The 22,495-nt window shown below is 43.6% G+C and overlaps 1 protein-coding gene across 6 annotated transcripts in view; it reads left to right on the top strand.

The window, feature by feature from the left end:
• Positions 1 to 22,495, top strand: part of FRMD5 (FERM domain containing 5) — a 101,107-nt gene that overhangs the window by 54,143 nt on the left and 24,469 nt on the right. For 4 of the 6 annotated variants that reach the window (XR_013215605.1, XR_013215607.1, XR_013215606.1 and 1 more), the window contains exons 5-8: positions 8,180 to 8,277; positions 9,045 to 9,168; positions 10,305 to 10,392; positions 10,498 to 10,586. Coding sequence is in view for 1 of the 6 variants with exons in the window: in XM_077263177.1 (XP_077119292.1) it covers positions 8,180 to 8,277; positions 9,045 to 9,168; positions 10,305 to 10,392; positions 10,498 to 10,586 (399 nt within the window). In the remaining 5 variants the exon portion in view is untranslated. Of the gene's footprint in view, positions 1 to 8,179; positions 8,278 to 9,044; positions 9,169 to 10,304; positions 10,393 to 10,497; positions 10,587 to 22,495 lie in introns of those variants that run through there. The other 2 variants (XR_013215608.1, XR_013215609.1) reach the window with 2 other exon arrangements.

The raw sequence follows: 22,495 nt of genomic DNA, 5'->3' as shown, positions 1-22,495 counted from the left end.
AAGTCACCAATGACCTTCTAACTGCCCAATCCAAGCAACGTTACTCTGTCCTCCTCCTAGACCTGTTATCTGCCTTCGACACAGTGGACCATTCACTCTTACTACAGATTCTCTCATCTCTTGGCATCACAGACTTGGCCCTATCCTGGATCTCTTCATACCTAACAGGCCTGACATTCAGCGTCTCGCACTCACACACCACCTCCTCATTTCACCCCCTATCTGTTGGTGTCTCCCAGTGTTCAATTCTGGGACCCCTGCTCTTCTCCATCTACACCTTCGACCTGGGACAACTCATAGAGTCTCACGGCTTTTAGTATCACCTCTATGCTGATGACACACAGATTTACCATTCTGGACCCGATAGCACCTCCCTACTAACCAGAGTCCCTTAATGTCTGTCCGCTATTTCATCTTCTCTGCTAGATTTCGAAAACTTTGCATGGATAAAACAGAATTCATCATCATTCCCCCCTGTCATTCAACCCCCTCAACAGACCTATCTATCAAAGTCAATGGCTGCCCACTCTCCCCAGTCCCACGAGCTCGCTGCCTCGGGGTAGCCCTTGACTCTGATCTCTCCTTCGAACCACATATCTCCCGGATTTGCACATTCCTAATCCAAGAATCTGCGAAAACACTAGTGCATGCCCTCATCATTTCCCACCTCAACTTTTGCAACCTCCTACTCTGTGGCCTCCCTTCTAACACTCTCACACCCCTGCAATCTATCGCCAACTCTGAATCCCTTCACTGGCTCTCCATTGCCCAGAGAATCCAGTCAAAACCCTAAGTTTGGCATACAAAGCCATCCAAAGCCATCTATAACCTGTCTCCTCCATACATCTGTGACCTTGTCTCCCGGTACTTACTTGCACGCAACCTCTGACCCTCACAAGATCTTTTTCTCTACTCCCCTCTTATCTCCTCTTCCAACAATCACATACAAGATTTCTCATGTGCATCCCCTCTATTCCTACTCTGGAACTTTCTGGCCCAACATATCAGACTCTTGACTACCGTGGAAACCTTCAAAAGGAACCTGAAGACCTACCTTTTCTGAAAAGCCTACAACCTATAGTAACCATTGCTTCACTATACCCCTGCATGACCAGCTCTGCCCTCACCAACTGTATCCTCACCCATCCCTTGTAGACTGTGAGCCCTCACAGGCAGGGTCCTCTCTCCTCTTGTTCCAGTCGGTGATTCATTTTGTTCAAGATTATTGTACTTGTTTTTTGTTATGGGGTATCCCTTTTCACATGTTAGTGCCATGGCATAAATGGCGCTATAATAATAAATAATAATATATGATAGAAATTTAGCCCTTTGTATGGCCTGTAGAAGCAATAGGTTGATGTTGTATGCTGAGGTCCATCAGACCTGATCTAATTTGAGCAGCGTCACTAAATCTCTGAAGCCAGGTGTATGCTTTCCGGCTTTAAAGGCGTGCACTGCACATGATCGGAAGCCATCTCTTAATCAGAATTCAGGTGTAAAGTGATGCTGTTGGAATGAGTGACATGCCTGCACCGATTTTCGTGAGTGTCGATGATGCCGCTTGTGCAAATTATGTTATCACGCCCACAGGGGTTTGATAACATGAAAAGAGGACTGGCTAGTCTGGGGAACAAACGCCGCATCGACTAGTCAAAGCCCTCATTAGCATAGGGAAAGCGGAGGTTATAAATGCTTTTCTAAAGCATTTATTTAATTGAATTATGTTATACAGGGCTGGTTACGGAGGCAGTTTAATCACACATAGCTGAATGCTGCTGGATTGGAGGGCATGGGAGACCTGACATGTTCCCTTTAATACTTCATACAAAAGCCTTTGTTGGTGATGACAGCTTCAAGACGTTCCTATATGGAGAAACTAGTTACACGCATTGCTCAGGTGTGATTTTTGGATCATTCTTCCACACAAACACTCTTCAAATCTTGAAGGTTCTGTGGGCTCCTTCTATGAACTCTGAGCTTTATTTCATTACATAAATTTTCTATTTCATTCAGGTCAGGTGATTGGTTGGGCCATTCTATAGATTTTCTTTCTCTGAATTGAGAGTTTCCTTGGCTGTGTGTTTGGGATCATTGTCTTGCTGAAACAGCCACCCTCGTTTGATTTTCATCATCCTGGTAGATGACAGCAGATTTTGTTCGAGAACATTTCAGTACATTTGTCCATTCATCCTTCCTTCCATGATATGAAGTTTGCCAGTGCCATATGCTGAAAAACAGCCCCACACCATGATATCAGTTCCCACCTCCAAACGTCACTGTTGGTATGGAGTTTTAGGCTGATATGTAGTGTTTTTTGGCCTCCAAACATGGTGTGTATTTTGTTATCCAAAGAGTTCAATTTTGGTCTAATCTGACCAGACTGTATTCTCACAGTTTTTCACAGGCTTGTCTAAATGTTGTTGAGCAAACTTTACACTCTCTTGAATATACTTTTTGTTCAACAATGGAGTCTGGCGTGGTGATTCATACAGGCCATAGAGGTTGAGTATGGCAATACTTATTGTTTTCTTTGAACCAATTGTATCTGCTGATTCCAGGTCTTTCTGGAACTCTCCACAGGTGGTGCTTGGCTCTTGGACAACTCTTCTGATAATTCTTTTACTCCTCTGCCTGAACACTTGCGGGGAGTACATGGTCATGGACTGTTTATGCTAAAATTATTTTGTTTCCATTTTTGGATTATGGCCCCAACAGTGCTCATTATAACCTTCAGTAGTTTAGAAATTCTTCTGCCATCATTATGTTTTGCAAAAATAATTATGCAAAGGTCTTGAGACAGCTCACTGGTTTTATCCATCATGAGATGTTTGAGAGTGCACCTTGGTAATGAGACACCTTTTTATGGAACATAAGGTGAACCAGATGATATTATTTTTCACTAAGTGGCAGGAGTGATTTCTAATTAAATCACTTTTTGCAACTCTCTTTCTTCATGTGTTGAATACTTTTCATTGTGTCATTTCTCATTATTACACATACGATAACTTAATTTATGGACATCTATAGTGTGATTTCTTTGCCTGTGTGCCTTGGATGGGTTGTTACCGAGATCTGGTGAGAATTTCATGTCAATAGCACCTTTAGAAATATATTTACTTAGCAAATTGGTGACACGTTCAATATTTATTTCACCTGCTGTATATGAAATCTGTTGGCATAGAATGACTGTTCAAACCAAGCACATGCGCTCAGTACACCCCTAGCATTGCGATACAGTTCAGTGAACCTTCCCATCTACTTGTTTTCTATCCGTCTCCTCCTCCCTCTTCCTTTGATTGACAGTTCAGGCTTTACAGGAGCTAGAGAAGAATGGAGATCGATGGAGAACAGCTAGGTGATGCCTGTACGTGGTTTGAACAGGCATTTTGTGCTAACAGACTCCCTTTAAGGCCGGGATCACACTTGCGAGAAACTCGCACGAGTCTTGCATCTCAATACCCTGCATTGCTGCCGGCACTCGGGACCATAGTGTGTGGCTGCATGTATTTCTATGCAGCTGAGCGTCTGAGTGTCGGCGGCAGTGCTGGGTATTGAGATGCGAGACTCGTGCGAGTTTCTCGCAAGTGTGATCCCGGCCTAAAGAGCACACTACTGGTTTTTTTAAATGGGAATATGTTTTATATAACTATCAGTACGGGGCAGTACATTGGTTGTACCATTTTGAAAACCATTTTTTGGGCTGAGGACCTCTTGGCAAAAGTCCAGCAGCAGAAATTCCATTAGTTATCTGTTATGATCAATTTAAAATACAAATGGCTGAACTTTTCTAGTTCAGTGGCCACATCCTGATGCTACATGGGTATAAGGCGACCAGTCTGTAGAAGCTGAAAAACAGTTTTTGTTGATGAATTATTTCATAGAATATTGGAGTTGGAAGGGACCTTCAGGGTCATAGTGTCCAACCCCCTTCTCAATGCAGGGCAAGATTCACTAAACCATCTCAGACAGATGTCTGTCACTACCTTTCATGGCAGCCTATTCCACTCATTGATCACCCTCAATGTCAAAAAGTTTTTTATAACATCTAATCTGTATCTTCTCCCTTTCAGTTTCATCCGATTGCTTCTCGTGTTTCCATGTGCAAATGATAATAAGGATGATCCCTCTACACTGTGACAACCCTTCAGATATTTGAGACCGCTATTAAGTTTCCTCTTTGCCTTCTTTTTTGCAAGCTAAATATTCCCAGATCCTTTACCCGTTCCTCGTCTTACTTACTTTGCAGTCCACTCACCATCCTGGTAGCTCTTCTCTGAACTTGCTCCAGTTTTTCAATCTCTTTTTTTTTTAAATATGGTGCCTAGAACTGGACACAGTATTCCAGATGAGGCCTGACCAAGGAGGAGTAGAGGGGATAATTACTTTACAGGATCTAGACTCTATGCTTCTCATATTACATCCTAGAGCTGTGTTTGCCTTTTTTGCTGCTGCATCACACTGTTGACTCCTGTGCAGTTTGTGATCTACTAGTATATCCAAGTCTTTTTCACATGTGCTGTTGCTTAGTTCTATTCCTCCTATTATGCAGATGTAATTTTCGTTTTTCTTGCCCAGATGTAGAATCTTGCATTTCTCCCTGTTAAATACCATTCTATTAGTCACTACCCATTGTTCAAGCTTATGTAGATCCTTTTGAATCCTGTCTTCTCTAGTGTTGGCTATCCCTCCTAGCTTTGCATCGGCTGCAAATTTGATTAGTTTACCTTGAGTTCCCTTATCTAGATTATTTATAAAAAAAAAGTTTAACAACACGAGGCCAGGACCCATTGGGGCTCAAAATCTACATTCTTTATCAGTATGCCTTTGGAGTGTGGGAAGAACCTGAGAACCCATGCAAACTCCTTGCACATGTTGTCTTTGGTGGGTTTTGAACTCGTGACCCCAGTACTGCAGAGCATAAGTGCTAACCACTGAGCCGCTAAGCTGCCCACAGATAGCTCAGTGATTCATAACGGATAGTAAAGAAAATGGAGGTACATAGGAAAAATAATAGGTCTCTCTTTTTGTAATCCAGTCCGGCTTTTGATTTAAAAGACTGCATGAAAACAGCACATGTGTATGCATCCCAACACTGCGGTACTGTGCGTTATTGTACCCCTCTCCTGTTAAGCTGCACAACAGGATCCTTCTCCTCTTCTGTGACTTCCTTAGACTCGTGTCGCTGCCACGTATCAGTTCACTTGTGTCTTAATCTTTCCATCTTGTATCTCACTACCCAACAAATCCTTTCCTCATTATGCCGGTGTCTCATTACCCTCTGGGATGTTTGTAGCTGGCTGCCAAACATGTGAAAGTGATGTAATCTCTAAAAGGTGTTCAATTCACGTAGACCGTGTCGCCGCCGCCTGGAATTGTTCTACAACTGTTACGTTATCCGCTGACTTCTGACAAGTGCCAGGAATCGCTCAGTGATGTAGAAGTTATAAATTAAGAATGAATCTGCACTTTGTGGATATGTTAGGAAACCGTATAACTGGCCAATCCCTAATATAATCTTATCGTTGGCATCATGCCCTTTGCAAGTGGGAACATCCCAATAATAATCCAGCGGGATTGCAGGGAAATCACTGGTCACATGAGCAAATCTCAGCAGCAGTAATGCACTGACTGGATACAGGCGGCCACAATGTGAAGAGCATTGATGCAGAATTGAAAGTCCAGTAGCCCGCCAGCCTTAGTATAAAGCCCCCCATACACATTAGAAAATATCTGATATCAATGGGACGGCCAACACTAATGTGTATGGGTGCACCAACCCACTGATTGTTGGGAGAGATGTCAGTCGGTTTTGTCCAGTTTCAGACTTCCGTTCACATTTTTCTCTTTGAGATAAGCCACTGACAGACATGTTTGTTGGCGGTTTTCTCTTAAGGAACACAGGTCCGCTGATCCGAATGAGGGCTCCTGTTTATGGGAGTGTCGGCCAAGGTGGTTATCTGCCAAACAATCTCCTGACAGCCATCTAATGTGTATAGTGGGCTTTATGCCTTTTTCAGATGGCCCTATTAAATATGCCTGTCACATCTACAAATCGTGGACTTCATGGGCTCCTTGTGCTCACCACAGTGTGGACAGGTGTCCCATGTGTGCCGTGCTGATCCCTGTGTGGATTTTCAGACAATTTCACCCTATGCACTGCATTGTTATCACCATATATCATAATCTGCATTTCACTCATGTGGATTCTGTTGCAGATTTTCTTCTCCTCCATGTAAACATTTCCAAATATTAAAAATAGAAGAAGAGAGGAACGCACTCACCGATCAGGTAAAATCCAATCCTTCATTGAAGCATGGATGATCGTAGCAGGGAGGGGAGGATGACGGACGACGGCCATTTCGCGCTTGTCAGCGCGAAACGGCCGTCGTCCGTCATCCTCCACTCCCCTCCCTGCTACGATCATCCATGCTTCAATAAAGGATTGCATTTTACCTGATCGGTGAGTGCGTTCCTCTCTTCTTCTATTTTGGATATTTATCGTCTTGTTTTCTCTGGATACTGCACCACCGAAGCTATTGGAACAGACTCTCAGCATTCCCTGGTAGTTGTGCACGGCGGTCTGAATGGTCGCAGCTGTGCGGAGTGCTTTTCTCTTCTATATATTGTAGATTTCCAAATATTCACAGAATTACAGTAGTGAATATTTCCTGAGCTCTCCTCTTGGTCAACCTGACAACCCGAGTCAATAGGTATCATATATCAGGAATCTCTCACAGTAAATATAAGGCTTGCAAAATAGAAGCGAGTATGTGATGGATCGGGATAGTATGTTGAGGATTGAGAATAGATTTTAGTCATGTATAGGTCGGGATGGACACAACATGATTTAGTCGCATATCGACAGGTAGATGGATGATCATTGCTGGTATTCTTCTTCTCCTTCTGTGAGGATGGAGTGGAGGATATAGAAGTAGATGGTCAGCAGTTCTGGAGACCGATGAATACCAGTAGACTGGTGCAGTTATGCCGGAGAGTCCATGTTGGTTAGGGTTACTTCTTTGTATTATTACTAGGCACCACCAATATAAACAACGCGCTTCAGAGATCCACAACTCCTTCTTCAAGTTCTCCGAAGCAGAGCTTCCCAGCACTAGTCGCCATCTTCTGTATCATAGTAAATATAGTGAGTATGCCCGGCAGGATATTATTTCTGCCAGGAAGGAGGTGGAACTTCCAGATTGATCTAAATGGAGGAGTACATGTGGTTAATGAAGCAACTGATGGGTTCACAACTCTTCAGAATTGGGAAGCACCAATTTTGGCGTTTGATCACTGGTAATCAGAGACTTTCATGGTCTCAGAAGTATCAACAACTCCTTTAAGGTTACGTTCACAAATTGAGAATTTGGTGATTTTTTTACCTCAGTATTTGTGAGCCAAAACCAGAAGTGGAACAGTCCAAGGAAAAGTAAAATAGAAACATGTCACCACTTCTGTATTTATCACCCAATCCTGGTTTTGACTTACAACAACTGAAGTAAAAAACTCCCCAAATACCCAACTTGTACACGTGGCTTAAACCAGCTACAAACTAGGACTGGAAACTAGTTGTACGCCTGTTATCTGTTAAAGGAGGTGTTTACCTTTGTGGACATTTTTTCTTCCCTTACGTAAATGGATGTATTTTGGGTGAATAATTCTATGTTGTACTGTTTATTGCTGACTGCAGAAAGTATTAACTGGGAATCCATCAGTGAGCTCATTCTGTTGGTCTAAGGCAGTGTTCACACATTCAGTATTTGGCCTGAATTTTACCTCAGTATTTATAAGCCAAAACCAGGAGAGGAACAATCAGAGGAAAAGTATAATAGAAACCTGTCACCACTTCTGTATTTATCACCCACACCTGGTTTTGGCTACAAATACTGAGGTAAAAAAACCTCACCAAATACTCAACCTGTGCACGTGGCCTAATGGGAGAGTTTCTCACGCTGTTATCTGTCTTTTTTTAGCTCCTCTCAGCTGATTTATTAAGATTGACCACTTCAAATTTTCATTCTGGAGGGAAACAAAAAGCCTGTACAAGCTAAACGGTGCAACATTATTAATGAGGCCAAATACAAAAAAATAAGAATAAAATGTCCCCAGAAGATATTTGTACCATCTTTGTGATGTGACTTTTGTGCACGCTAATGATGCAGGTGATTGATTCTTACAGGTATCTGGTTTTCCTACAAGTAAAGAGGGATTTGTACCATGGCCGACTCCTCTGTAAGACGTCGGATGCTGCTCTGCTGGCAGCGTACATATTGCAGGGTATGTTCTGTCTGCTGTTTCTGATAATGTTTCGGTGTTTGTATGGCTTTGATCCAAGAAGTATTGTTTCTCCTTGCAGAGAGTGACATGTTAAGGATGTCGAGATGAGGAGACTTAAAGCCGCAATGCTCCTCTGGGAAATATGCAAATTTTCTCTTCAGAGAGGAAGAGGACTAGAACTCTAGTGCCACCTATTGGAAGTAGCAATCCGAACAGTCAGTTAGGATTGCTTCTTCCAATAGGTGGCACTAGAGTTCTAGTCCTCCTCCTCTCTGAAGAGAAAATTTGTATGGCTTTGTTCACCCTGACTCCTTGATTTCCAGTTTTACTGGAACCATAACAGATATAATCGATTCATCATTATCTCCAAACCTGATAGATCCATTATGATTTGTGGGATGGATCTGTGTTTTTCTCTATGGATTTATAATTGATCGATCAGGTTTCTATTTTCTTTTCCTGGATACATTATTGGAGTTACACTACATATTACTACAGCCTGATGCTCTGCTTATGCAGCTTGTTAAGGCTGTGTTCACACTGCCATCATGTTTTCAGTTTTTGACCGACTTCAACAACTCCCAGCAAAACCCGCTGACTTATAATTGCGGTCTGTCATATTCGGCTGTTGTGTCCGACGCTATTATGTTTCCCGTCATATATGATCTCCTGAGAGGATTTTGAACAGAGCCTTTAAACATCATTGTCTTAGATTGTGACCTTTGGAAAGTGATTTTTCTTTCATTAATGTTCTGTCCCTCCACCAGCTGAAATTGGGGATTATGACCCTGGGAAGCATCCAGAGGGTTATAGCTCCAAGTTCCAATTCCTCCCCAAACACTCAGAAAAGCTGGAGAGACGGATCGCCGAGATTCACCGGCATGAACTCAGGTGAGGTTATAGAGCACAATGGTCTTGTTCACACAAAGCAGTTTTGTGAAATTGTAATGTTAATTACTCTCAGTAGAAGGAATCCCTATAGCAGGTTTCCTACAGAGGATATGGAAACCGTCAGAACATTTTTTTTCCTTAAATACATATATTTTGAGCTAAAAATAGTTTTTGCAGTTGGACTTAATTTAACATTTTGCACCAATTGACTTTGATAACCTCTTTGTTTCTGGCACATTGCTGGTAGCAGGATGAGTTAACTGTGAATCCATCAGTGTGCTAGTTCTTTCAGGAGAGTTTGTAACTCTTTTATCTGTCTTTGGCTGGTGTCACACTTGCAACTGCAATGCGAGAAACTCACGCCTCAATGCCCGGCACTGCCGCCGGCACTCGGGACTGGAGCGTGCGGCTGCATGTATTTCTATGCAGCGGAATTCTCTGGTCAGAACTGCCGGCGGCAGTGCTGGGTATTGAGGCGAGAGACTCGCGCAGGTTTCTTGCATTGCACTCGCAAGTGTGACCCTAGCCTTTTTCTGAGTTCCTGTCACCTAATTTTAAGACCGTGTCACAGTTCACCTCTCCTTTGATGTGGTCTGTGGTCAGAATTAGCTCACTGACAGATTCTCTGTTAACTGATTCTTCAGCCAGCAATGTGCCGGGAAACAAACAACCTTAATAGCCAAACATTGCAAACACTGATAGTGATTTCCATTAGCAAGATTCATTTTTAGCTCTAAATACATGCATTTAACTAAAAAAATTGGCCTCAGAGGTTTGCTTATTTTTTAAAGAAGTTGACTGGTTTAAATAAATAAAAAAATTAAAAAAATTCAAATACCCATTAAGTGAATACTGGGCATGAACTATTATCCCTAGCAGACAGCGACCTTGCAGGATCTGACGTGTCTGTGAGTTACATTGACTGTTGAGATATTTAAATTGCCACCTTGTAATGCCTCATGTTGCCTGTGGTGGCGCTGCAGGGAAATTGTGCTATTGATTCTTGATTCCTTCAAATTATAGCTGATCGTTTTACTTGGGACTGGCAATTGTAAAGAACTTGATGGAGATGCATATAATGCAGAGACTTTGTGGAGCGCTCACTGTGTCATCACTGTCTCTGCTCTCTCTTGTAGTGGCCTGTTACCTCCTCAAGCAGAGCTGTGTTTTCTGAGGAAAGCTCAGACTCTGGAGACATATGGCGTGGATCCTCATCCGTGTAAGGTACCTCATACCCCAGTTGTTGTCTTTGTGCCGCCTCCGCCTCCTTTTCTTTCTTCCACTTTTTCTTTCCCTGTCCTTTCTATTCTCTGTCTCCCTATCTTTCAGGATGTCTCTGGGAACTCTGCATTTTTGGCCTTTACTCCTTTCGGCTTTATCGTGTTGCAGGGAAATAAGAGGGTTCACTTTATAAAATGGTGAGTCTAGAAGAGCTCTATCGCCACATGTAGTTTTGCATTGTGGGACAAGTCATACTTTTAAATGACACCATTCATTTATCATGTGATGCACCGAAAACTGGGAACAAAAATCCAAGTATGTTGAAATTGCAAAAAGAATGCAATTTCCCAATTGTTTTTTGTTTAGTTTTTTATTTACCATATTAACTAGATGGTAAAACTGAACCTGGCAATATAATTCTCCAGGTCACTACGAGGACGCAGATACCCCCCCCAAAAAAAAAAAAGTTTCTTTTGTCGCCATTTTTTGAGACACATAACGCTTTCATTTTTGGGGATATGGGGCTGGGTTTTGCTACAATGTTGCAGCTTCCAAAAAAAACCATAATTCTGACGTTTCGATATTTTTTGTCGTTACTGCAATCGGATTAATTATTTTATATTTTGATAGATTGGACTTTTATGAACGCAGCAATACCAAAAATGTATATTCATTTATTTTTATTGTTTTATTTTTAATGGAGCAAAAGGGGGATGATTTGACATAACAAGCACAGGAATCTTTAGCAGGCCACCGGCTGTCATGGCAGCCCATCAGTGCCCCACGATCATATCACGAACGTGCTGATGGGCCGGTGGAATGACGCGCTCCGTCAGCACGTGTTAAATGCCGTTGTCAGATCAGCTCCACGCATAGCTGTTAAAGGCACATGATGGCTGATTTAATCATCTGATTAAAAAAAAATAAATATATATATATATATATATAGAAGAAAAGAAAAAGGAACAGCACAGAGAGATACTTATCTTCGGGTGCAAGGCCCCCAGACAACCAGTCCACCGATCATCCAAGTTTCATATATTTCAAAAAAAGAGGCAGCACTCCATTGTTTCAGTGAAAAATGTGCAGGGTTTAATCTACCCACATATTCAGGCAACGTTTCAGCTCACAATGAGCTTTTCTCAAGCAGTGAGTATGTTCATGTGCTTCCCTTTTATACATATCTACAACATCCTTAATTGTGTCCAATTATGCATTGTAAGGTGCTACTTAGATTTACGTTTTCATAAAGTGCATATGTGCTAAACATGTTTAACCGTAGCTGTGCCAATAAAAGTGTATAAAAATCTTCCTAATTCCCCTTATTATACAGTACAATATGCATAAAAGGTCTTTACTTTACCCGGCAGATGCATGTTAAGCGTGGAGGACGCCATTATATCCTTTCAGCGTCTTGTTAGGTCTACTGCGCATGTCTCACTGTGTCATCTCTATGCGATGAATAGCCAGCCAATCCACTGCCTTGTGTGGCATTCCCTATTAGCGCATGCGCGCGTCCTTTCAATATCGCCATCTTTGTTGTGGCTCCCTATTGGTACTTACGTATCGGGCACATTGTGTATTCAATTATTGCCATACGGACTTCTTTTTGGTGTTAGTTCCCACCCTGACGCACCGGACGGCACCTTATTCAGGTTGTCTCCGGGAGTCATGCGGTATTAGGTTACGGCAATTAACCTTTTCAGGTCAATATACCGCAACTGTAACCACAAAGGTAGTTCCACCTGAGTCCTGGTTCCACTTATATTGATTAATATGCCCATATACACGGTACCATAGATTTTTGAAGTTAATAAATAAATACAATACCCAATTTCATTATTCATTCATTTATTTAAAGAAATTCAAATTAATTTTAGTTTTGCGTAAATTTCATGCATTTTTTATTCGTCCTCCACACTTTCATGCTCCGCCCCAATGCATCTAAAAAAATGGGGAAGATATAAATAAAGAATAAAAATTAGAGATATTTCATTATACCTCTAATACATATACAAAGAGTCCTTACATTATCTGTCAAAGTGAATTACACATATATCTTCTAAGCAATAGCATGTATCTTAAAGTCAACATTTAGCCCTTTGGGTTTCAAGGTATTGAGCTCATAAATCACGTTCTTTTTTCTTTAGGATTTTCTCCCTATTCCCTCCTCTCCTCTGAATAGGCACTACATCTATAATTTTACACCTGAGATCTTTTTCTGAGTGGTTATTTTCTGTAAAATGTTTCGGTACCGGGAGGTCCATTCTTTTTTTCCTAATTGTGTATCTATGCTGATTCATTCTGACTTTAAATTCACACGTTGTCTCCCCAATGTACCACAAGTTGCATGGGCACATTAGTAGGTAGACAACGTGATCTGAACTGCAAGTCAGAAATTGTTTAATTTTGTATACTTTTTTGTTTCCGGATGCTGAAATGTGGGGCCTTTATCCATATATGCACAGTTGACACATCCTAGGCAGGGAAAACAGCCAGTTTTATTCCTACCTGTCAAGGTTGCTTGTGTACTCTTTTTGAAGGATCCTATATCTGATTTTACAAGATAGTCTTTAATATTTCTATTTTTTCTATATGAAAAAAGAGGTGGCAGTTTGAACTCCTTTACACCTGGGAGACACTTTCCCAGCATCCCCCAGTGTTTTTTTATAATTTTACTTATCTCACTACTCTCTTCCACATAGGTTGCTACAAGCGGTATACGGTCTAGGTGTTTTTTCTTAATATTCCTCGTTCTTTCATTTATTAATTCACTTCTTTCTAATTTTAAGACCTTCTGCTTAGCAACTATCAAAAGTTCTTTCGGGTATCCTCTATTTTTAAATTTCTTTATGAGTGAGTCCATTACCCAATCCACTTCTTCTTCGTCTTGTACTATACGGCGTACCCTAAGTAGCTGCCCCAATGGTATCGATTTCACCATGTTACGTGGATGGTGGCTGTCGTATGCTAGTAGGTTATTCTTATCCGTTACTTTTACAAATAGAGTAGTGTCTAATTTGCCCTCCTTTTGTTTAACCAACACGTCCAGAAATTGCAGTTCCCTTTTAGAGGAGACTAATGTGAATTTAATTGTCAGGTCTATGGTATTTAGAAAGCCCAGAAAGTCATCCAATTTTTCTTGAGTTCCAGTCCAGAGGAGGAACACGTCATCCACGTATCTCCACCATACCAGCACATGCTGGAAATGGTGGGACACGTAGATCCATTCCTCCTCAAGGACCTCCATCACCAGATTTGCGTAGGAGGGGGCCATATTGGCCCCCATAGCAGTTCCCCGTTTTTGGGTGTAAAAAACATCACCAAATAAAAAATAGTTTCTTTTCAGGATAGTTTCCAACAGTTTTAATATGAGAGTTTTTCCTTCACAAGTGTATTTAGCTAAATCCAATTTCTTCTCCACCGCTTTTAGTCCTCGTTCATGATCGATGGACGTGTATAGTGATACTACGTCAAAAGACGCAAGTATCACCTCCTGATTCAATTCTACCCCTTCAAGTTTTCTAAGAAAGTCTGTTGTATCTTTAATATATGCCTTGCCGTTTCTTACCATCGGATTAAATATTCTATCTAAAAAAATGCCTATTTTATTAAAGATTGATTTGACCCCTGATATAATCGGACGGCCAGGAGGGTTTTTTAAGGTTTTATGAATTTTAGGTGTTAGATACAATACTGGTGTCCGTGGGTGTTCAACTAGCAAATAATCATGCAATTCTTGATCTATGATGTAACCATCTACTGCTTCTTTCAAAATCGTTCTGATTTCCCTATCAATATTGTATTTGGGGTCACTGTCCATCTTACAGTACACATTTCCATCCTGCAGTTGTCTCATAACTTCACTGATATACATGGACTTGTCCATGACGACGACAGCACCCCCCTTATCCGCTGGTTTAATAATGATGCCGTCGTCATGGACAAGCCCCTGCAATGCCTCAAATTCTTCTTTCAACATATTGGGATGTCTATATTCTCTTACTGCATTACTCCTAAGAGTCTCAATGTCCATAAGTACAGCTTTTTCAAATGCTTCAACTTTAACATGCATCTGCCGGGTAAAGTAAAGACCTTTTATGCATATTGTACTGTATAATATGGGGAATTAGGAAGATTTTTATACACTTTTATTGGCACAGCTACGGTTAAACATGTTTAGCACATATGCACTTTATGAAAACGTAAATCTAAGTAGCACCTTACAATGCATAATTGGACACAATTAAGGATGTTGTAGATATGTATAAAAGGGAAGCACATGAACATACTCACTGCTTGAGAAAAGCTCATTGTGAGCTGAAACGTTGCCTGAATGTGGGTAGATTAAACCCTGCACATTTTTCACTGAAACAATGGAGTGCTGCCTCTTTTTTTGAAATATATATATATATATATATATATATATATATATATATATATTTATGTGTGTGTGTGGATATATAGGTATTGTACGGGTTTCACTCACTCAGGTGCGACGGCTGACACTTAGGAGGCAGGTTCCAACAAAAGTTCAAAGGTTTATTGCTTCATAAACCAGTTAGCATAAACAGAAAACAAATAGCCTTTAACTCAGGCAAAAGGAAAAAACAACTGTCCATTTCTTCAGGCTCAGACCTGGAGCCTTAACACCCTCTGGAGGCTAGCACCTCCACACATATCCACTGTGTTAAGTATTAGGCTTTCTTTTATAGGTCTAACCACACCCAGAACCCATCACATGATCAGGCATGTGGTTGTGACATCACCACAGGTCCTGACACACATATAGGTAGCTATGGTTACATCACAGCGGCAAGCCATCTATATGACACATATCTCCCGTCGATTAGCCGCCCTTTAGCCATGCTACATACCTCCCCCTCTGCCTAAAGCCGTGAGGCTTGGCACTTTCCCCCACTAGACAAGGGATTCTTGACAGGCATCCGCATTACCATGCAGCTTCCCGGCCCTATGTTCCACATGGAAACAGAAGTCCTGCAGGGCTAAGAACCAACGGGTGACCCTAGCATTTCTACCCTTCGTTTCCCTCATCCATCTAAGTGGGGCATGGTCGGATATCAGCCTAAATTTACGCCCCAGCAGATAGTACCATAATGTGTCCACGGCCCACTTTATGGCCAAGCACTCCTTCTCTACGACTGAGTAGTTCTTTTCAGACGAGGACAGCTTCCTACTCAGATAGAGAACAGGATGCTCCTCCCCATGTAGTTCTTGGGAAAGGACTGCTCCTACCCCAACATCTGAGGCATCTGTCTGAAGAATAAACTCTTTCTTGAAGTTTGGGGCCATCAGAACGGGTTGCTTACACAAAGCCTCTTTCATTTCTTGGAAGGCTGACTCTGTTTCTTCGGACCACTTAACCATTACTGATTTTGTCCCTTTTAGCACGTCAGTCAGAGGCGCAGCCATCGTGGCAAAGTTTGGGATAAACCTCCTGTAATATCCCACGATTCCCAGGAAGGCTTTAACTTGCTTCTTGGAAACTGGTTTTGGCCATGTTTGAATCGCCTCCACTTTACTGATTTGGGGTTTTATTTCTCCATGACCCACTATATATCCAAGGTACTTAGCTTCTTCTTTACCCAAGGCACACTTCTTCGGGTTTATTGTAAACCCGGCCTCTCTTATAGCATCAAACACCGCTTGGACCTTTTCCAGATGACTCTCCCAGTCCGGGCTAAAGATGACAATATCATCCAGGTACGCAGCAGCGTATGCCTTATGGGGTGCAAGGATTCTATCCATAGCCCTCTGGAAGGTCGCCGGAGCTCCCTGTAGGCCAAACGGCATCCGGACATACTGGAAACATCCATCTGGTGTAGAAAACGCCGTCTTCTCCTTGGCTTCCTGTGCCATGGGGATCTGCCAATACCCCTTCGTCAAATCCAAGGTGGTTATGTACCTGGCGGGCCCAAGCCTTTCGATGAGCTCATCAACGCGGGGCATGGGATATGCGTCGAACTTGGAGACCTCATTCAACTTCCTATAGTCGTTGCAAAATCTCCACTCCCCATCAGGTTTTGGGACGAGGACAATTGGGCTCGACCAACCGCTCTTGGATTCCTCAATAACTCCAAGCTTCAACATACGCTCCACTTCCTTGGAGATTACTTCTCGACGTGCCTCAGGAATTCGATAGGGCTTCACATTCACCCGCACATGAGGCTCTGTCAGGACCTCGTGCTCTATGACCTTCGTGTACCCAGGTAAGTCAGAAAACAGGTCCCTGTTCTTCTGGAGTAACTCCCGGCACTGCTGTTTCTGGGCCTTCGATAGCGTCTCCGCTATAGTAACCCCTCCAACCTCACCTTCTGGGTTGCTTAGCAAAGATGGAGTTACTGCCGGCTTTCTATCTTGCCATGGCTTGATGAGGTTGACATGGTAGACTTGGATTGGTTTCCGTCTACCTGGTTGGTGAATTTTATAGTTTACCTCACCAACCTTCTCTACGACCTCATATGGCCCTTGCCATTTGGCCAAGAACTTGCTCTCCACCGTCGGGACTAATACAAGAACTCGGTTTCCTGGTTTGAACTGCCTAACTCTTGCAGACCGGTTGTAGACCCTGGCCTGAGCTTCTTGTGCCTGGAGGAAGTGTTCTTTCACGATAGGCATCACCTTTGCAATCCTCTGCTGCATCAGGGCCACATGCTCAATGATGCTTCTGTGGGGCGTAACTTCGGCTTCCCAAGTTTCCTTGGCTATATCCAGGAGTCCTCTCGGATGTCGGCCATATAGAAGCTCAAACGGTGAGAACCCTGTGGAGGCCTGTGGAACTTCACGAATGGAAAACATCAGATATGGTAAGAGACAGTCCCAGTCTCTACCGTCTTTCTCTACAGCTTTTCTCAGCATGCTCTTCAGTGTTTTGTTAAATCTCTCAACAAGACCATCTGACTGGGGATGGTACACCGAGGTCCTCAACTGGGAGATTTTCAGGACTTTGCATAACTCCCTCATCACCTTGCTCATGAAAGGTGTCCCCTGGTCAGTCAGAATCTCCTTCGGCAGACCTGTCCAGGAAAACACATGGACCAACTCGCGGGCTATGCTCTTCGAGGAAGAATTTCTCAGAGGAATTGCCTCAGGATAGCGTGTGGCATAGTCCAGGATGACTAATATATACTGATGGCCCCGGGCTGATTTAACTAAGGGACCGACCAGGTCCATGGCAATTCTCTCGAATGGTACCTCAATAATGGGCAATGGCACAAGGGGGCTCCGGAAATGAGGACTGGGGGCAGTTAGCTGACATGTAGGGCAAGACCTGCAATAGTTCACTATTTCCCGGTGACACCCAGGCCAATAGAACCTCTGCACAACCCGTTCCTGCGTTTTTTCCACTCCTAGGTGTCCACCCAAGATGTGTGAATGGGCCATATCCAATACCTTCCGTCTATATGGACCCGGCACTACCAACTGCTCTATCAACTCCTCCCTCATTTTCGTGACTCGGTACAACAACTCCCCATTCATCAGAAAATGCGGAAAGCTTGTGTCTGCCCCCGGCTCCTGTGCAACCCCATTAATAACTGTGACATTATTAAAGGCTTCCCTCAGAGTGGGGTCCCTATGTTGGGCAGTCCCAAAATTTTCACCGGTTACCTCTAACTCCAGAATGTCAGATGCAGGGGACACTTCCTCCTCATCCCCAAGCAGGACACAAAAAGGAAACCTGTCTGTCTCTGGGTGTGGCGATAGCTTTTTAGGGTTCATTGGTTCCCTACTCTTGCTAGTGACCTCAGAACCCTTACCCCACAAATCCCAAAACAAACAGAAATCCCGACCAATAATTATAGGGTGCAACAAGTCCCGAACGACGCCAACTTCATGGGACTCAGTGCCACACGCCGTTTCAATATCCACCCTGGCCATAGGGTAGTCCTTGGCATCACCATGTATGCACCGCACACCGACCTTCTTTCCCGGGAGCAGGTGGAGAGGGAAAGTGGCCCTCACCAGGGTCACTAAGCTCCCTGAGTCTAACAGCGCCATTGCTGCTCGACCGTTCACCTTTACAGAACATGCTTGAGGCCCCTCGTTGGGCGGAGAGTTCACACTGCAGGCTGGATATGCATAGTATGAACTACGGCGTCCCATGCTGCAGTCCATCTGCTCAGTGGTCTGGGAACAACGGGCAGCTATATGTCCTGGCCCGTGGCACCTCCAGCAAATAATATCACCCGTAGGGACCTTGGGCACCACCTCCCCCGCCCTTTGTCACCTTGGACGCGCCACCCCTTTTTGGGACTCAGCAGCTTTCTGGGACCCCCAGTACGGCATGGGCTGCCTCCCAAAGGAGCCTTCCATCCCTTGGTATCTCTCGACCAGTCCGATCAGTTCGTCGGCATTCTGGGGATCACCCTGGGCAACCCAAGTCTGTATGGACCTCGGGAGGGAATGCACAAACCGATCCATTATCACCCGTTCTACCATCTGTGCAGGCGTAGAGGACTCTGGCTGCAGCCATTTCTGGACCAGGTGCAACAGGTCAAACATTTGTGAGCGAGGCGGTTTGTCCCGGTGATAGGCCCAGCAGTGAACTCGCTGTGCCCTAACAGTCAGTGTCACCCCCAAACGTGCGAGAACCTTGGCTTTCAATTTGTCATACTCTTTGGCATCCTGCAAGGTCAAATCATAGTATGCCTTCTGAGGTTCCCCCGTCAGGTAAGGTGCCAACACCTCTGCCCACTGCTCTGGCGGAAGTTTTTCCCTCTCAGCGACCCTCTCAAACACGGTCAGGAAGGCCTCAACATCATCCCCGGGAGTCATTTTCTGTAATGCGCGTCTTACCGTCTTCCGGACGTGGGTGTCATCAGCCAAACCTGGGGTTGGGGCGCTCGTCTTGCCCTGGATGGCGCTTGCCAGAAGCTGCATCTGCTGCCGTTGCTCCTGCTGGTTCTGTTGCATCTGCTGCCGTTGCTCCTGCCGGCTCTGCCGTTGCTCCTGCTGGCTCTGTTGTATCTGCTGCATCAACAGCTTGTTGGTCTCTTGCTGGTTCTGTTGCAACTGCTGCATAAACAGCCTGTTAGCCTCTTGCCACTGTGACTGCGACTGGACCAAGTGTTTCAGCAGGTCCTCCATTTTCCCCGGCAATGCTTGCTGGCTTACAGCCGACTTGACCCAAGACATTCAAAAATAGACTTACGTCTCCACTGGGAACGCTGCCCGCACGTCTACCACCAATTGTAGGGGTTTCACTCACTCAGGTGCGACGGCTGACACTTAGGAGGCAGGTTCCAACAAAAGTTCAAAGGTTTATTGCTTCATAAACCAGTTAGCATAAACAGAAAACAAATAGCCTTTAACTCAGGCAAAAGGAAAAAAACAACTGTCCATTCCTTCAGGCTCAGACCTGGAGCCTTAACACCCTCTGGAGGCTAGCACCTCCACACATATCCACTGTGTTCAGTATTAGGCTTTCTTTTATAGGTCTAACCACACCCAGAACCCATCACATGATCAGGCATGTGGTTGTGACATCACCACAGGTCCTGACACATATATAGGTAGCTATGGTTACATCACAGCGGCAAGCCATCTATATGACACATATCTCCCGTCGATTAGCCACCCTTTAGCCACGCTACAGTATATATACACCACATCAAAACCCATGCCACGTCGCATGAAAGCTGTGATCAAAAATCATGGTTATTCCACAAAATATTGATTTCTGAACTCTTCCTTAGTTAAAACATTAGTATTGTTGATTCTAAATGATTATGAACTTGTTTTCTTTGCATTTTTTGAGGTCTGAAAGCACTGGGTTTTTCGTTTAATTTTGACCATTTTTCTTTGTCAGAAAAAAAATACAAAATTTATTGCTTGGAAATTCGGTGACATGTTGTCAGAATTTTATAGACTAAAAGAACAATTTACACTTTACTCAAAAATACACCTGAGAAAAATCAGACAAACTGAACATTTTGCAGTGGTCTCTTAATTTTTCTCAGAGCTGTATACTGCTCAAAAAAATAAAGGGAACACTAAAATGCCACATCCTAGATATCTCTAAATGAAATATTCCAGTTGCAATTTTTTATTCATTACATAGTGGAATGCGTTCAGAACAATAATAAAATATAACAATTATCAATGTAAATGAAAATGAATATCCCAGGCAGGTCTGGATTTGGAATGATACTCAAAATCAAAGTGGAAAATCAAATTACAGGCTGATCCAACTTCAGTAGAAATGCCACATGACAAGGGAAAGATGCTCAGTATTGTGTGTGGCCTCCACGTGCCTGTATGACCTCCCTACTGTACAACACCTGGGCATGCTCCTGATGAGGTGACGGATGGTCTCCTGAGGGATCTCTTCCCAGACCTGGACTAAAGCATCCAACTCCAGGACAGTCTGTGATGCAACGTGACGTTGGTGGATGGAGCGAGACATGATGTCCCAGATGTTCTCAATCGGATTTAGGTCTGGGGAACAGACAGGCCAGTCCATAGCTTCAGTGCCTTCATCTTGCAGAAACTGCTGACACACTCCAGCCACATGAGGTTTGGCATTGTCTTGCATTAGGAGGAACCCAGGGCCAACCGCACGAGCATATGGTCTCACAAGGGGTCTGAGGATCTCATCTCGGTACCTAATGGCAGTCAGGCTACCTCTGGCGAGCATATGGAGGGCTGTGCGGCCCTCCAAAGAAATGCCACCCCACACCATTACTGACCCACTGCCAAAGCGGTCATGCTGAAGGATGTTGCAGGCAGCAGATCACTCTCCATGGCATCTCCAGACTCTGTCACATGTGCTCAGTGTGAACCTGCTTTAATCTGTGAAGAGCACAGGGCGCCAGTGGCGAATTTGCCAATCCTGGTGTTCTGTGGCAAATGCCAATCGTCTTCCATGGTGTCATGGTGTTGGGCTGTGAGCACAACCCTCATCTGTGGACGTCGGGCACTCAGACCATCCTCATGGAGTCGGTTTCCAACCGTTTGTGCAGACGCATGCGCATTTGTGGCCCGCTGGAGGTCATTTTGCAGGGCTCTAGCAGTGCTCCTCCTGCTGCTGGGTAGTTGCCCTCCTACGGCCCCCTCCACGTCTCCTGGTGTACTAGCCTGTCTCCTGGTAGCGCCTCCAGCCTCTGGACACTACGCTGACAAACACAGCAAACCTTATTGCCACATTGCCTCTCCTTGATGTGCCATCCTGGATGAGCTGCACTACCTGAGCCACTTGTGTGGGTTGTAGAGTGCGTCTCATGCTACCACGAGTGTGAAAGCACAACCAACATTCAAAAGTGACCAAAACATCAGCCAGAAAGCATTGGTACTGAGATGTGGTCTGTGGTCCCCATCTGCAGAACCACTCCTTTATTGAGGATGTCTTGATAATTGCCAATAATTTCCATCTGTTGTCTATTCCATTTGCACAACAGCATGTGAAGTGTTGCTTCCTAAGTGGGCAGTTTGATTTCACAGAGGTTCTATTTACTTGGAGCTATATTCTATTGTGTAAGTGTTCCCTTTATTTTTTTGAGCAGTGTGTCTGTATATGTGTATATATATATATATATATATATATATATATATATATATATATATATATATACACACTCCTCAACTTAGAAATTGCAACACAAAGGAGGGGGGGTGGTATTATGAACAAAATAAACATTTTCACAACATCTTAATTTAGTCAGCATCAAGTATGGGCGCACTGTGCAAAAATTCCTAAGGGCTCATACTCATCTATGAGAAAAACGGACGAGTGAAATCAGATAAAAAAAATCAGATTGCACTCGGACTAATGTTAATCTATGAGTCTCTGCTCATCTGCGATTTTTTTTTCTCAGCTGAAGTCGGACTGAGAAAAAAACGTAGCATGCTGCGATTGTCCTTGTATATTGGATGAGACCTGAGACCCCCAAGTCAATGGGTGTGATAAAAAAATTGCATGGCATTCGGACCATGCACGTGCCGTCTGATTTTTACACACCCATGTCTTTGAAAACCCGACATTTCATCTTCCACGTACAGCAAAATCACAGCGTATCCCCGACAGGATAGAATAGATATATACACATACAATAGATGGATATAAAGATGTTAGTGACATACATTACTA

This window comes from Ranitomeya variabilis, chromosome 5, assembly GCF_051348905.1.
Source record: "Ranitomeya variabilis isolate aRanVar5 chromosome 5, aRanVar5.hap1, whole genome shotgun sequence".
Classification (NCBI taxonomy): domain Eukaryota; kingdom Metazoa; phylum Chordata; class Amphibia; order Anura; family Dendrobatidae; genus Ranitomeya; species Ranitomeya variabilis.
Note: the sequence above shows the minus strand (reverse complement) of the source record. Positions and strands in the feature narration are given on the sequence as shown.